We start from the raw sequence: 16475 nt of genomic DNA, 5'->3' as shown, positions 1-16475 counted from the left end.
AGCTCCAGATGGCAGAAAAGAGGGCTTCTGATGGGATAGGAGGGAATGACACAGGCCTGAACTACAAGCACACCACAGTCTCTCATTTTGGCCAACGTGACAAAAGGTCCTGCCACAACAGAGCACCGAAATGTACTCAAAAGCTGAATACATTTGTGAACAGAATCTTCTTCTATTCCTCATCATTCCCTGAGCTCCACACCATCAGCTTTCTGCACCTCACTGTCAACAACCCTGCCCAGCATCAAAAACACCTTGATGGTACCATAGAAGTACCTAAATCACAGCCAAACACAGCAGCAATGGAACCAGCACCCAGCAGTGAACCAAGTCATTCTCCTCAAATACAGAAAAAGCAATCACCATCTAGAGATAGACCCTGACAACCCCAGGGCCCACCTGAGAAAATGGAGAGGCCAACACAGAGGCACTGTCTGCCCCGAGGAGGGGGAAAACGTGCGCAGGAAGGAAAGCTGTGTCTGCTATGTCCTCTGTGCAAGGCACCCTTGAAGGCCAGACCATGGAAGAACCTGGAAGACAGGCACTGTGCAACAGCCATTACAGACAGGGATGCCGGGCAGAGTGTATTGGTCTCATCTAGGCAGCCCCTGCCCAGCACCGACAGGCAAGGACTATGCTTTTGGCAGCTCCTTTCGTCTAAAGGTTCTCAGGGCTGTGAGAGAATGGGACACCCAGGCACCCCTCAGCTGAGGGGGCAATGCTCTACACCAGCTTCCCCTGCTGATTTTCTCCCTAGATGCTCATTAAGCCTCAGGGCTCACCAAGAGGGCTGTGAGGTCTTTAGCCTTCGACCAGGAGCCTCCGAGCCCTGCTGTCTGTGTGCTAGGCTCAGCGGGACTCCTTTATCCCACAGCCATCCCTGCTCACTGTTCCTGGCCCCGCATCTGGGCCTAGGTAGCCAGCCACCATGATGATCATTTGATTTCTCTTTTTATCAAGTTGGCAATTAACAAAAGAGCTGATGATTGCTATATTGACTGACTGTGGGTTCTCTTTTTCTATCTGCACTATCTCAGCTGGGGAAGGGAAGGCAGAAGGGTGGGTTAGTGGTATTTATTTATCACTACGCCATGTTTTGTGTTTGTGTTGCCAGGGGAAGCAAAGGGTGATAATGGCCTGGCAGCCCTTGGACATCCAATTTCCCTTATCAGGCCACTGAATAGAAAAGAGGCCCCAGGCCACATTAATTAACAGATACCAATCAGCTGTCACGTGTTGTGTGTGCAAGGTCTGAGGGGAGCAGTGGGTGGGAGGGAAGAATCAATAAACCATTGGGGAGGAGTGCCAGAGGAAACAGCTAAAGAGGAGTCCAGGCTACTGGGGAGAAGAGCTGCAAATCCAGCTCCAAGACTGTGAGATTAATTCCTGTACGACACCGCCTGTGCTCCACGTAGCCCTGCACCTGGTGATTCCACTCCTTGCTCAGGCTGCGAGTGCTCCAGGGGTGCCTTGTCCTTTGCCCCTCACCTCCTGCAGTCACTACTGTGCTGCTCCTGAATGCAGCCCTCCTGACTGAGTCCAAGTGCAGGTTGATGCAGCTCGAAGGCTTGGCATCCTTGTCTCCCCACGTCTCCTGCTTGCTGCGCATGGAACTGGTGAGGTCAGCCCTGAGACAGGGGTAATGGTGCTGTGCACAGCCGCTGTCACAGTCTCTAGCACCTGGAATCTCTCCTTTGATCACCTCTTTCCTGGCTCTGACCATGGAGAACAGCCCAGCATTTAGGCTGCTGCCTAAGTCCAGTTTCCGAGCCAGTCTCGTGGGCTTTCTGCATCTTTATTCCCCATGTGGATTACAAAAGGGGTTATGCCATCGCCTCACTGCAGTCTGCCAACAAAATTTGTTAAAGATTGAGAAACAGTCATGTAGTGGAGTGAGAGGATTCAAGACAGAGATGGCTCATACTTTCCTGCTAGAGAATGAAGTAGTAAATTTGACTTAACCCTAGCAGCAGCCTGTACATCCAGCATCTCTGTTAATTATTCTTTCCCAGAGGCCGTTACGGCAGGTGGGAACTGCACAGGAGAGACCATGATTTACCCTGTGCCAGGAGACCGGAAGAACCAGCTGCAATTGTCCTACCCACCTGGGAAAGCCCCCTGTCAGAAGCACTCCCGGGTAGCCAACAACTCCAGCTCCAGCAGGCAGGCGTGAGGGAGGGAGTGCTGCTGTGCCAAGCTTGGACTTTCATCTGACAGAATCGGGACCCTTTTCCACCAGTGCTTACACATATAGAGTGCGAGGGCTGGAGGACTGTGCCTGGATCATTGCAGTCTGCACAGGCAAGGGAAGATCACATAACCTGGGCTCTCCCATGCTATAAAACTGGAGATCAGGAAAGGTAAATGCTAATTTCACCCAGCCAAAATCACAGGCTTGCCATTGTAGGACTGTAACACTGGAGAACCTCTAGTTGTGCAATTCAGCTGCATTGCCATCTTACAGCTCCCAGGATAGAGTCCAGCCCCTTTGCATTCCTGAGCTGTTTGATGACACAACATCCAGAAAGTGCTCTCAGTGATCTGTTTCTTGCTGCTTTTCTCAGATCCAATCCTGAAAGGTGCTGAATGTTCCACTGCCATCCCTAGGCTGCCAAAAGACAAGTCTCTGTCTCTAGCACAGAGCTGCATGAGTGTTTCCCTCCTTCCCAGATGCAGGTTGAGAAAAGAGGTTTTATTTGCAATAGCTGATGTGACATTCAGGTTTTTTATTTTTTGTGATTTTTTTTTTTTTATTTCAGAGTGGTTTGGCAGTGGGAGCTCCCAGAATTAAAAAAAAAAAGTCACATAATTTGTGGCAAGTGGAGTTCATAATCTGTTAATTTATTATCATTTCTGTCATCCTGGAGGGCCATTAGCAGAGGTAATAAAGGGAGATGTAATTATAGGATCTGAGGCCACTCCAGACACAGCTGCTGTCACTCCACTTGCCATATTTCATTCTGTGCTAGTACTATCGTCCTCCTAGTGAGAACAGCACAACAGCTACCCTGGGAGTGCCTTCATCGTCACCTCTCGAGAGAAGTCTTGTCTCCCTGCATCAAGGCACACAGAAAAGGTAGATGTTGTTCAAAGACAATTAGCACAGGGAGGACGGTGAGTAGTGCGGAGGGGGCCTCATACAGAAGGGGACAACTCCACATTGGCTAAGTATGGCTTTTGAGCTAATGGCTAATAAGGCTATTGAGCTAATAACACTTGCCAAACACCATTAAATCATGCTTTCTTGTTATCACAGGAGAGTGTCCTTAAGCTTAACTGGTTTTATTTGCTAGCACTATGGGGGAGAAGTTTGTGCTGACACCCGGGATCCTGAACAGCTGATATGACTTTACAGTCACACTGTTCTTTACTAATGCCAGTGCAAATATAAGGCAGGAATATGTGGTGTTTGTTCCTTTCTCCATCCCTCTCTGTCCAAGAGTTCATGCACACAGGAAGCAATGTCTTATTTTGCTCGAAATCCTTGGAAGGCAGAAATACCTGGCATGGATAATCTAGGCACCTGGCAGCCTCCTGGCCCTGCCCTGCTCTGCCCCCTTGCTGCCTAACTCAGTATGTTTCGTATTTGTTTCAGAACTACAGGGTATTTTGTTCCATTTTTAGGAACTGTCTTGTATTATGTGTGTTTCTTGGTACCGCTCCCTTGTGTAACAATCCCTGAGCTCTCTCCTGTGCACACAGTCCTGTTATAATACTGCTGCTGGTCTGAACTGTGCCAGGCTGATGGCTGCTACCGTGTTGCAGGGTCTTTGATAGGAAAGGAAAAAGCAGAGAGAAAACTGAGAATGTGGCAAGTATGTCCGGCCTTTCAGAAAGGAGAGGAAGAGCCCCTTTCACAGTGCAGGAGTAATCTCTACTATACTCCTGTTCTGGGATAGTATCATCATGGCAGGCCAGAAAACTCTGTAGGAACTCGGAGCTGAGCAACCCACACTCATCCCACAACCACAAGCTAAGAAACTACAGCAGGGCACCCTGTGCAAACAGAAATAGCCAAGGTTAGAAGAACATGCAACGCCACTTCACTGAACAGCCGCAGCAGCTAATTGCATGGTATTAAAACCATTCCTGTTAACACCCCAAGTACTGGGTTAGTAGAGCAATCCAGGCTGAGTTGCCTAATCGGCACTGTAACCCCACTCGTGATGAATCAGCCCCAGATGGATTCCAGCACTAGTGATGGGTGCAATCCCGCAGATACTGCAGATCTCGTGTAAGAAGGGCACCACTGAGATTAACCTCTACTCAGAAACACTGTGCTGAATAAGTTTCTCCAGACTTCATAGTCCCGCCATTTAACAGTCCATATTCCATATAGGCCAGGAAACCACTAACCCTTGAGTCACAGGAGAAATACTTCCTCTGAAGACAGAGATGCAGCCACCAAAAAGCCAAAAGAGGAGCACAAAGAGAAACAAAACATATGGGAGAACTAAACTGTCTGATCACTCATGCTAAGATGCCTCACCAAACAAGGATGAACTTAAAGCCAAGAAGCAAAGCAAGAAAACAGACCGACGCAGTGGAAGACAGGCAACGTGCAATATGGGTTAAATCCTGTGATCCCGTGGCGGAGCCTCAGATATTCTCCTGACACGAGGCAGGGGGACAGAAGGCAGGAGATAGCTGTAGTGAGCTGTTCACAGCAAGTGTCTGAAGCAGTCTTTGGAAAGCAGCCATGTAAGCCCCAAGGATATCCCCTAACTTCCCTGGCCCACGTACTCCACACTCAAATCCAACCTACCCATTTTTGGCGGGGGGGACAAGGGGGGGAACTAGAGAGAGGGAGAATTTTCCCTTTCCAGTCCAAATCTTTGTCCCCAGAACCCCCTTGAGGGCCATGTCTGCTCTTTCAGCCTGCGTCCATCCTACCTGCAGGTGTGAGACACTTGCTATGTCACTCAATCGTACAGGCACTCATTGGATATAGTCAGCGAGCCTTTGAGGCCAGTCACACTGCCAATAAGTTGTCCTCATCATTTTTTAGCACAGAAGCCTGGAGATTCACTGACAATAGTGAGTATGTCCTCCACCCCAATGGGACTTGTTCTGTGACGAATCCAGTATGACAGAAGCTTTCCTTTTGTCCTTCTTTGACAAAAGAATGCCCACTAAAGACAGGGTGGGTATCTGCCTTGTCATTAGTAGGAAAGTCCAGTCACTGCCATAATATTTATTCATCTGTAAGCACAACAGACCCAGGTCATGTTGATGCAGTCCAAAACCACGAAAATCCACCGTACCATCCCAAGGGCTGTTTCCCAAATACTTTCACTGTGCCACTCTATGCCAGGTACAACCAAGAGCTTTATCATATCATCTCAAAGCCTTCTGCATAATCCCAGGGCATGCATACATACACTCATCAATTTACACACCTACACCACGGGCTATATTGGAATTTGTTACCAGCGAGAGCCCACCACAAGCAGTTTTCTGTGACAGTAATGTCCACCCATCACTATATGTAAAAATTCTGGTTGAAGACAAAACTGATAAAGCACAATGATCAATAATAGCTCCCTTTGCTGTTCATGTTTACACACTTATATCCCTTGTTTACCTGGGATGTGCTTTGCCCAGCCAATGATCACCACCAGTTCCCTGTCTGCCAGGTCACAGAGGGTTGTCAGGGCTTTGATGTCACTCTCCGGCATGGTTGGATCAGGCATGGCATAAATCTTCTCTGGCTCAGCCACCAGCAAGTGGGAGACGATCTTAGTCACTGCACATTTCAAAGGAGAAGCTGTTGTCGTATCTCTCCTGACATAAGGTGTCATAACAGTCATTTCTAGAAGGACTTTTCTGGCATAAGACATGATTATAGAGCCCAGGACCTCAGACATGGTTTTGGTTGCAACAAGAGAAGACTACACTGCAGCTACGCAAGCTGCAGTGATCTGCCTATGCCAAGCCAGCTCTGTACAGGAATGACAAAAGCAGAAAGCTACTCTAAGGTTGTCAGCCATTGCCTCAGGTAGGTCCAACGAGAGGAGGAGGAGGCACAAATAATCAGTTGGTGGGATGTGAAAAAGTTGAGAGGACTATGTGTAGTATGGGAGAGAGGAATCAGCATGGCACCAGTTTTGTTAACATAGCTTGGATACAGGAAAAATTAGAATATCACTAAATGGATTTACATAATGTCCTATGAAAGGTCTGGCATTTAATGCCAGGCACAATGAATACAGCACCTGGGCTGTACCTTAGGCCTGCCTAATTTATCTCTGCACTATGATCATAAGAAAAAGATCCTAGTGCTGGTGACTGATACGGGAATCAGGAGAGATAACTGCTCCACTGTATGTTTTGGGAGACCAATAAAAAGAAACTTAGTGGTTGCTCAGAGAACCACAACTCAAGACAAATACGTACGTGGCTTTTTAGCCGGGGGAGGGATCTGCAAGCTCAGATAAGTGCTACTCTCAGAATCCAGTCTCCTCTTGTATTTCTGACGGCCTCCACGGACTCGATCCAGACGAACACCTGCAGGTAAAACAAGATAAATCCTCATGATTCCTTAGTGCCCCAGGGAACCTTGATATGCAGATGCTAAAATTCACTAAGTAAGATGTTCCCCACACTCTAGGGAGTTTCCCTCTCCCAAACACTCGAGATCTCAGCTGAACCTAGCAATCCCAATAATATCAGCTAGACTGCCTCCAGCTGTAACCATGCTGCTGTGAGGTTTACTTTCATTCAAGACATTAATAAAGGCAGAAATTAACCCATTCAAACTCTTGAATCACCATCAATCTGATTAGCAAATGCAAAGCTTCAGACCTCAATGCCCTCTAGATGATCTTGCTTTTGAAAAGAAAGACTTAAATGTCAATTCAACCTGCAGTTACAAAAATAAGCTTTTAGACTGTTCTTAAAAAAAGAGAAGTTAAATGTTCTGTGACCTCTCACTGTTTATATTTGGAAAAAAGTGACCTATAGAAAATAATTATGAACTATGAATTCAACAAAGATGTCTCAGCCTTGATCAGGTAAGGCAACTACAGTAAAAGCAGAACCCAAATAAACTGAAACAACCTCCACTACAATAAAGAAATGATAAAGCTGAAGTAGGGACACACTGGAAGAATTTGTTGGAGCTCTTTCAAAATGTGGTGAAGCAAACTGCAAATAGCACATTGAAAAAAGTTCCCAGTGACTGGGAACCACTAGTGATTGTCACCATGCAAAAAACCACAGCAGCATCAACAGACCAGGAATAGCAGCTCAACTGCTGTATTAGTACAAAATACAATGTTAAAAAAAATTGTGAAAAAAAGCCATAGATATTTGTCAAATTGTCAGTTATTTCTGGCCATTCATCTCTGGTAATCAGTTCTTGTGAAACTGGGGTAACTCAGTCTTGCTGGGAGAAACTGCTATTGCAAAAAAAAAAAAAAATCTTTCAAGGTAAATGTAGGAGCATTCAAACAGAACAAAAATTTGAATTTACACTATACAAGTACTTCCTTAGGAACACATGTGAGTTTATCTAGTCTGATCACAGAAACCAATTATGTGATACACTTACTAATCACATCAAGCCATTAATATTTTGCAATCAATCCACTACATAAACACAAACAACTAAAAGCAAACACTCCAAATCAGTTCTGAAGTGATGCTTTTTGAACAGCTTGTACACCTGAAAAAACCTGCAGTCTGCTGACAAATACTCTACCCTACAAAGCGGCATGTCTGTCACACTGTGCGTTTCAATGCCACACTTACTTACTATGTCATGGAAAAGACAAAGTTTTTGCTGTAATGCTCACACCAGGCCCACTTGCACCACATGAAGCCGTTACTTGCCGCAACATCTAGACACTGATACTTTCTGTGGCTGGAGCACCCAAACCAGCCTGAATGACAGACAGTACCAACAGCTGCCCAACAGCAAGAATAACCAACACCAACTAGGCCACCAGCACTCAGTTATACAGTCTGACAGCAAAATATCTCCAGCAGTAGCAGCACCCATGTGGAGGTCTAGGTAGCATTACCTGTAAGCCATGGTGTGTGGGGACAGAGGCTCATAGGCATGGTGTTATTAATGCCGCTCCCTTTTAAGAGTCCTGCTGCTCCCATTGAGCAGGAGAAGCAGGAATGGGCAGACCTGGAGCTCTCCAGAGCAAAGGAACTGCTGCTGCAAGTGGCTGCTATGGGAGGATGGCAGATACTAAGATGGAGGGAAAGAATGAAGCCGAATAGGTGAACTCATATCACACTGTGTAATTTCCTTCCCCTGACCCATTTTTATTTTCTCACTCTGTGTGGAGAATTCACTGACATCCCTACGCCTAAGTACCATCTTTCTATTCCATTAAATGGTAGTGTTTCTGAAAACATTGTCCATTGCTTCTTTTACCTCTATTCCCAGCAGCAGGCAGCCTGTGAGCAAGACTCCTTCCTGCGAGCCCCAATATGTTCCAGACAGTGATTTCGGAAAGGGCAGAGAAAAGGAATCCCAAACCTGAGATTATCTAGGGAGATCCCTGAAGAACAGCACCAATAAAGTCCTGGACAAAGCAGGAAACTTTCATTTCCATCCATGATTTCTTTCTCTCTATAAATGTGCCCTGGTTTCTTAAGAAATAAGACCTCTATTCCATGCTCTGCTGAATGAATGACACCTACCTATAAGGCAGAAGAGGAGGCGGAGGCAGAGACAACAAATTTCAGGAACTGCCAGAAAACCAAGTAACCAGGTGTGTAAGTTAGAAGTGTCAGGAATACACTGTTCAAAGATTATGGAGGAATGTAGAACAGGCTGCAGGACTTCAGGCCTGAATCACAGCTCCCCAGGACCCTTCGCAGAAGAAGAGTCACAGGGGAGGTCTATTGCCTCATGCCAGTGGGCAGGATGTCATTGGTGCTGGGAGATGCTATTCGCAGCCCCGGAGAAACCAACACACAGCGCTCCAGGACACTTTTGCCGTGCAGTTTGATCAGCAGCAGGGAGGGGGGACTGGAAGCAGTAAGGAGGACATGGAGGAAAGAGCTCGTTTCCTTCTCCCAAGGAGAAGCATGCCATCCTCAGTGCTTGGCAGACCGATGGCTGCACAGGTTGCAGCAGTATTAGGGACCCTCAATCAGATTATAAGGACACAAAGGACTTAAGTGCATTAAAAAAAGATAAGAGAGACGCAGAAAGATTTACCCTCCATCCCTCCTTCCCTCCCTGAGCAGACAGAGGTCTGTTTACCCGAGGACTTTGGCTTGTTAATTTTGAACGTTTGTCCTCCTCTTGTTCCCCATCCTGCGTGACACTCCTTGAGGCAAATGTTTTCAATCAGCATTTGCAGAGCCACTACTCTGCCCTGCCGTCATTGCTCCAGCCACAGAGCTGCTGAACAGGCTGACCCCTACATAGTGCATCCCAGCGCCATTTGCTGTGTGCAGCGACCTGCAGGTGCTACAGCAAACAAAAGCATTTCAACCCCTGAGTCCCTGACTGTGACACTCCAGACATAAGCGTCATGGCAAAATCCCTTCCCAAAGATCTGACAACCTGATGGGTCATATCTAGATGGAAGGAAAGGGCATGGCCAGAAATCAGGACCTGGTACTGGCCTGTGGTATTTGGGTGGCTTGCTAATGCCTGCTGCTCTACTTTGATTTCCTTGGTGGTTGATTTTAAGATAGGCAGGCTGGTTACAATGCAGCTCTGAGAGGGACATTAAAGGACAATAAAATGGTGTGAAGAGGTGCCGTGAGTGAGCTGAGAGAAGCAGCATGAAGGAGAGCAATGAGCAGAGAAGAAATGGAGGAGGATGTAAACTGAGATATGAATGGAAGTGAGAGAGTGTAAGGAGAAGACTGATGAGAGAGGGAGGGCTGGAGCAAGGCTGAGTGGTACATACACTGTAATCCCAAGGGTGGATTTCGCACCAAACATACAGCCACCTGAGCAAGGTGCACTGCAAGGTGCAGCAGCCACTTACAAGGTGCAGCTGGTCCCTTACACAGGGTTTGGTGCCACAGCCTGACAATAAGGCAGCAGCAAGAGAAAGCAGTTGCCTTCCAGCTCCTGCACAAACCCACCTCTCACAACTGGCCAGTTCCCAGGAGAGAAGGCACTCATCGTACAAAACTGCCACCACCATAGGCACTCCCAGACCCCCCTTCCTGACAATATCAGCAATGAGGGTCTGCTAGAGCAGCAAAGAAGGGAGGGCTTGCTTACACAAAGGGAGATGCAACAGTATAGGGCAAAGTTCGGGAGGTACCACCCCTTGATAACCTACCTTTCTGGTAGCTGCTCCTTCACAAATGAATGGTGTCTGTGCTGGAAACTTCCCCTCTGCTCCCACTCCCCTGTGTTGCAAGGAAATGCTGCTGTTCATTGAATCTTGTTATGTTTTGAGGGACCCTGCCACCCCATCTGACCCAGGCATGGAGCTGATGCCAGTGTCTGCCACAAGGATCGAGTCCCAGCTCCCTGGCAGCTCTCAGCTCGCCAGCCTGCCTGAGCCCCTCTGACCTGGCAGCGAGGAGGACACGGCCAGGACTTGTGCAGGACTTCTCGGCTTAGCATCTTTGCCTAGGGTAGGGATGTCAGTTTTCTCAGTGTCCTGTGGGTGCCACTCGTGTTCCAAGTACTCTTGCAGAGAGGTCTGTGCCAGCAGCAAGCCTCTGCAGTGGGAGAGCTGATCTGCTGATCTGTTCAAGCTCCCTGCATTTCTCTGACATGCCCCTTGGAGAGACGTCTGCCCGACAACTTTGGGATCAGATGTCCCCTTGCTGACTTGATAACATCAGGCTTTGGGGTTTTTTTCTTAATGGAAGTAAAATAATTCCAGCTTTTTTTAAAAGCTGGACCCAGGCCGAGTCCGTCGGAAGTAAAAATAGCCGAGTATGCAGAGGCAACAGCACACAGAGTCAGGTTTAGTTTCTCTTTTATTTTCTGGGGACTAAAAATACTCTTAAAAGCTCTGTGAAGCTCAGCCCTGGCCAGTGGGAAATGCAGTCTAGGCCCAATATCAGCTGTCGCATCAAATTACTAGCCTCACCTCACTTTCCATCGAGTCCTATCACATGCCCACAAATTGATAGGAACAGAAAGATCTATCTTGCCAAAAGAGCTACAGGAGGAGCCAAGCTACAGGGTTTGCATGGTACAATATGTGCCTAGACCAAGAAGGACACAACCAAAGGGAATACCGGGCAAGTGCAGGCCAGGGAGCAATGCCCACAGGGCTACTCGTGCTGATCTTCCCCGATATGACACCCAGGTCCTGTGCCCACTGCCCACCTAACCCTTGAGCTGCAGTTTCTGCACCAATGCAGCCTGCTTGCTGTTCCAGGGTCTGAGCAGGGGTGGTGCTCTGCAGCTAACAGCGATGCCCTTTTCCCCAGGAGCTGCAGTCTAAAGTACATGGACTGGTACTGCCCAAGGAAGCTGGAAGGTGTAGGCCAAGAGCAGAGAAGAAAGGAAGGGAGAAGGGTTGTGCCCAAGGTGTGTCCCACAGAGTTTCTCTCTCCCTTTCTGCTCTGAACTTCAGGAGAGACAACAGGACATGCCGATGGGATGAGTGAGCCAGGAGGAGGCCTATCAAGGAAACAGAGAGCAGCAATGACTGTAAAAGTTAGGCTTGCCAAGATGGGGAAAGACATAGACTAGAAAGACATCTCTGTCTAACAGGAATGGAGAGGCTGCAGCTTGACTAGGCTCTCTTTTGTTACTCTGAGATTCCAGCATGGGAAGGGGTAAAGACCCCTTTATACCATTAGGCTCTTACACTGCTGCAAAAAGAGGCCAGCCCCAGGAAAATCTCCTGGTACATGACCGGTGCAATTACCCAACTCATTTGAAAGACAGGAAAGCGACTTGAGGGTCCGCTGGTCAGCATGCCAGAAAAACCCAGCAACTAGCATGGTGCAGGTCAGCAAGCCTGGGAGTCACACTTGCAATGGGAGAGCGGGGAACTCGCCTGGGGAGGGGGGCAGTGGAGTTGAAAAATCGATCTCCCATGTTACAGGGGCCTACAGAGATTAGATCAGTTCAAGCAGGACATTGCAGCCTGCTCCACTTCTGATGTTTCCAGGGATATGTTTGTTGGGTAGGAAAGCTCCTTTGCTGTCTGTCTGGCTAAAGAGTCCCCGGACTCATAGCGACAGGTTAGCCCTGTGATGCCTGACGATACCTGGCACCAGGGGCTGTCACACACCTTGGAGCAGTGGCACAAGGTGCCCTTGCTCCTCACACACAGAAACACAAGCAGCATGTCCCAGGGGGTTGGCTCAAAATGTACAGGATCTGGTGTAACCCACACAGCTTGCAAACCAACCCTTCTTCTCTGCCAATGCCAGCTGCATGGCTGCCAGTGCTGCAGAGGTGTTTCTGCAGCATTAGCCATTGTTGTCTCTCAACTTCCTTCCCGTGCTGAGTCCCTCTCACTTTGCCCCCCAATCACCCTGAAAGTCAGGAATTAACAAGCACTGCAAGGGCAGATGGGAATAAAGAATATTTCAGTACCTTGTTCAGCTCTCTGTAATAACCCCCACACCCACACACTCACCCTGTGTTCATGATCCATGCAAACATTCTCCTTTGACTGCTTCCCTTCCCAGCCCTCTGAAGTCTGAAGCAGGACAGCAGGTGTACTGGCTATGTCACCCATGGAAGCAATGCCTGCACAGCAGCAGGCTGAGGGGCATTGTGTAAAAGCAGGAAAAGACCAAGGATGCCTTTCACAAAAGGACCTAAAAGATGACAAGGCCCCAGCCTCACTGCCTTTCCAAGAGGTAGCGCTCAGAGCTAAATCCCTAAAGGGGTGTTTGCTGCCTAGAGAAACCTGCAGCCCTGGATGTGATTTAACTCACCTTACTTTAGACTTTGATAGGTCCCTTCTGTGCATCTGGGCTCCCTTGAGAGGCACCAGAGAGAGGGAGGTACCTCTACATTCATCTCACTAGCTTCACACTTACCTGAGGAGGAGTGATAACAGATACTTCTCTACATTGACTACCAAGGGAACCCCTGCAGGGTCAAACCAATGCTTTCTCTAGCCCAGCTTTCTGTCTCAGTCTATTTAGGTAGAGCATACGAGCCTTCTGTAACAGGTAGAGGAGCATAAGCATGGACCAAGAACCAAATTCTTAGATACATGACATAATGGAGAGGGTCCCACCACTGGATGGAGAGAGGCCCACTTGTGATGGAGATCCACAGAGGTGAGGGAGTTAGACCCACCAATACAGCATGCTGCTGCTGCTTTGGACAGCCTCTTAGAGCAACTCTGCTTGGGTCTTGCAGCCTTGAAGTCTCTCCTGAAGTCCTCACCACAGCAGTGGCTTTTCCAACACTAAGAACTAGTAGTGCCCATTTGTTATTTAATTCTTAAATTAGACCAGCTGTGGCAGGCAGTTCTGAGTAAAGACTCTCTCAGGATACTCTGCAGCCCAAGGGTCACAGTCTTCGAAGGTGAGTCAGGAGATGGGACTGAGAATCTTGGCAGAGCTGAGTCACTGGTGAACACTGGTCTCCAGAGGCTGTGAACATGTTGATGCACATGCCTTAAATTACTGTAGAGCAGTGGGACATACATTCAGTCCCACCGCACTCTTGTTCACCTCAGAGGATCTTACCTACCCTGTTGTCAGAACTGTCTAAAAGCTTGTAGCACAGTGGTTGGGGTCTAAACATCCCTGGACGGTTGTAGCTTTTATCAGCTTCCTCTTTTCTGTACATGTTACAAAAGGACTAAGCACAATTTCTGGTGGCAGAATGCACAGTGTTTATCATAAACCTGTGTAGAGGTGATGCCTCCCTGAATCCACATAGATGTACTTCGATGGAGCCTGGACTTCACATTTGATAGAATGGAGATTTAGTTAGTTAGATGTGGCAAGAACCTAGGCAGATTAATAATTCAAAATGAATGGCATGAACCAAACTAAACAGATTCATGAGCCACTGGATATGGCAGAAGATGTGGGGAGGGTCCTGGATTCATCAGTCTTATGGCCAGAAAACAGGTATCAAGTGCCATCAGCACAATGTGCACTTTGTGGACAGCCCATCCACTGGATGCCTCCTCTTTGGAGAACTATCATCACCCTGCCAAAGGCAGCACATGCGCTGTGTCATGCCATCACCCAGTCCAGCCCCAGACACATCACAAATTTTCAATTCATGTCTTGGAGCATAGTTGGGTGTGGATGATATAGACATCAAGATGCCACGCACTGCACCTGGAGATCCTGTTTCAAAGGACAGGGGGTTGCTTGCCTGCTTTTAGACACAGGGGTATTTTAGAGGAAGAAAAATAATTTTTCATTCTCTTTTTTCTTTGGATGTCTCCAGTAGTGATATTTCTGACACCGGCTGGAGGCAGAATACTCTATGAATACAAAGCCATTAAATCGCATGCAGCAGTAACCTGATCGGGGCTGCCTTTTAATTTCCTGACATGAGCTGGCCACTAACCCAATTACCCAGAATCCCCGGAGGAGCCTTCATCCTTCCCAGGAAGCACAAAGCAAGAACCCGAGCATATTGCAGGGATGTCAGCTGAGCTTTCACTGAAATCAAATATCTTTTTGAGAACACATGGTCTGGAAGACGGGATCGGGGCAGGAGGTAGAGGGGAGAGGTTGCTGGAAACACTTTACTCCATTGAAAGATTCTTTCAGTTGAAAACAGAAATGAAACACACTCCATTTGGTTATGTTGCTGGAAAGGAACTCTGCTGTTGATTCAGTTACCTGAATTTTAGTTAAAGATGAAGGCAAAGTTACTAAGTGGAAGTAGTTTGAAATTTCCAGTGCTGGGAATCCCTTGTTTAGATACTAGATGACTGCACCCAACTTATCACATCACAGAGCCAGGCCTTCCCAGGGTGACAGATTTATTTCCTTGGGAAAGATTTATAACACCAGCCACTGGCTGCAGCTGGTAAGGGAAACAGCAGAATTAGGAGTAAACACTAGGAAAGTTCCACTGGCTACAGGGTCTTGAATAGGTGGAGCACAGATTTAAGAGACAGCCACTTCTGAAATCTGGAGATTACAGGCTCTACTGTCTCTGAACAGGGGACCACCTCCTACATTCACAGCGATACAGACACTTAGGCAGCACAAGGATTATCAGGTTGTTGCAAGTTCCTAGGAGGCAGGGTATTCCCCAAGATAACTGGGGACAGGAGGGAAAGGGCAACAATTAAGAGGAAGATGAGCTGAATGAACTTTGTGGCTGTCCTCTGTTGACTTCCCATTCATATTTCACTACCTAGCCATGCCGTGTCAGCATCCACACATACCAGCAATTACTACATCAGAAATTCGATTAGACAGATAGGAGTCCAAGAGCTTGGGGGATTTATAACAAAGACTTCGGGTTCCCTGTTGAATTTTAACATGTCCTCTAACATTTCTTATGGAAATGCATTAGGAGAAAAGGAGCAAAGCCTGGGAAAGGAATGGTTGTACCTGGGATTACTACACCACAGCAGAGACGCTTCTGGGAAGAAGCAGTCACGTAGATAAAATAAATCATATACCTTTTCTGGATTATTGCCTAACCTCTCTCTTGCTGTTAAAGAGCCTCCCTTTTCTGCATCCAGATCAAGACTACCTTCCTCTGCCTTCTTTCCTTGCATTTGTAGACTTCACCCTTACAACATGAGAAACAGCTGCTGGATGACTCCCGAGAGCCAGGAGGCTAGGTCAGAGGACAGCTTCTCTTCAAAGACATTCAGAGTGGGGCAAAGGACCTCATACAGGGCAGGTTTCCTACCCTGGGAACTCCCACTCCTGTTTTTATCACAAGAAATGCATGTAGATCTGGGTAACTCCAGAAATATCTTCTGCTTTCTGAAATCAGGTACACCCGGTTTACCACAGGGCCCTTTCAGTCTCTGCCGTCTTTCTTGGAAGCCAACCAGCAATGTCTGCTAGGAACTGGATAGAAGGCACTCATACGTCTCAGAAAGTCACTCAGGCCTCAATCATGAGCGGAACTCGGAGGAGACAACTCTCAGCATTGGAAGGGAGCAGAAGGCAAATGATCTTCAGCAACATAATATGCATCATTCCTACTAAGAAGGAAAACAAGACTCAAAGGCTGGTGGAATAATGGAGGACACCTCAGTGCTGGATGAGATTTTTAGGCAGTTATTTTCTTTGCTGTTTAGTTTGTCACTGTCTGGTGTGACGCACGATTGGACACACATGCACTTCAAGAAGAACTTCATAAAAGTGTTAGAGACCCAGCTTTGCTTCCTTTTCAGAATCGTTTCTGCTCCATCTGGGTCTCCACAGATGTGCCAGCACAGAACAGGCAACAGAACAAGGAACAACACAGCTTTAGAAACAATACAAGTGGGAACACATTGAAGAAAAATTTCTGCAGGGCTTCCACAACTGTAAAGGACCAAATGCCCAGACAATAGCCAGTCTACTCCATTTGGTACGGTATGGTTTGGTATGTCCAGTATTGCCTCTCCTCTGCT

The 16475-nt window shown here is 47.5% G+C and overlaps 1 protein-coding gene across 3 annotated transcripts in view; it reads right to left on the bottom strand.

The window, feature by feature from the left end:
• The window catches only part of ESRRB (estrogen related receptor beta), a 143253-nt gene that overhangs the window by 7369 nt on the left and 119409 nt on the right, over nucleotides 1-16475 (bottom strand). For all 3 annotated transcript variants that reach the window (XM_075425673.1, XM_075425674.1, XM_009939241.2), the window contains 2 exons: nucleotides 6397-6507; nucleotides 5585-5746 (listed from right to left, as the gene is read on the bottom strand). In XM_075425673.1, coding sequence (XP_075281788.1) covers nucleotides 5585-5746; nucleotides 6397-6507 — 273 coding nt within the window. The remainder of the gene's footprint in view (nucleotides 1-5584; nucleotides 5747-6396; nucleotides 6508-16475) is intronic.

This window comes from Opisthocomus hoazin, chromosome 7 (assembly GCF_030867145.1).
Source record: "Opisthocomus hoazin isolate bOpiHoa1 chromosome 7, bOpiHoa1.hap1, whole genome shotgun sequence".
Classification (NCBI taxonomy): domain Eukaryota; kingdom Metazoa; phylum Chordata; class Aves; order Opisthocomiformes; family Opisthocomidae; genus Opisthocomus; species Opisthocomus hoazin.
The sequence above is the reverse complement of the archived record's forward strand: the minus strand, read 5'-3'. Positions and strand labels throughout refer to the sequence as shown.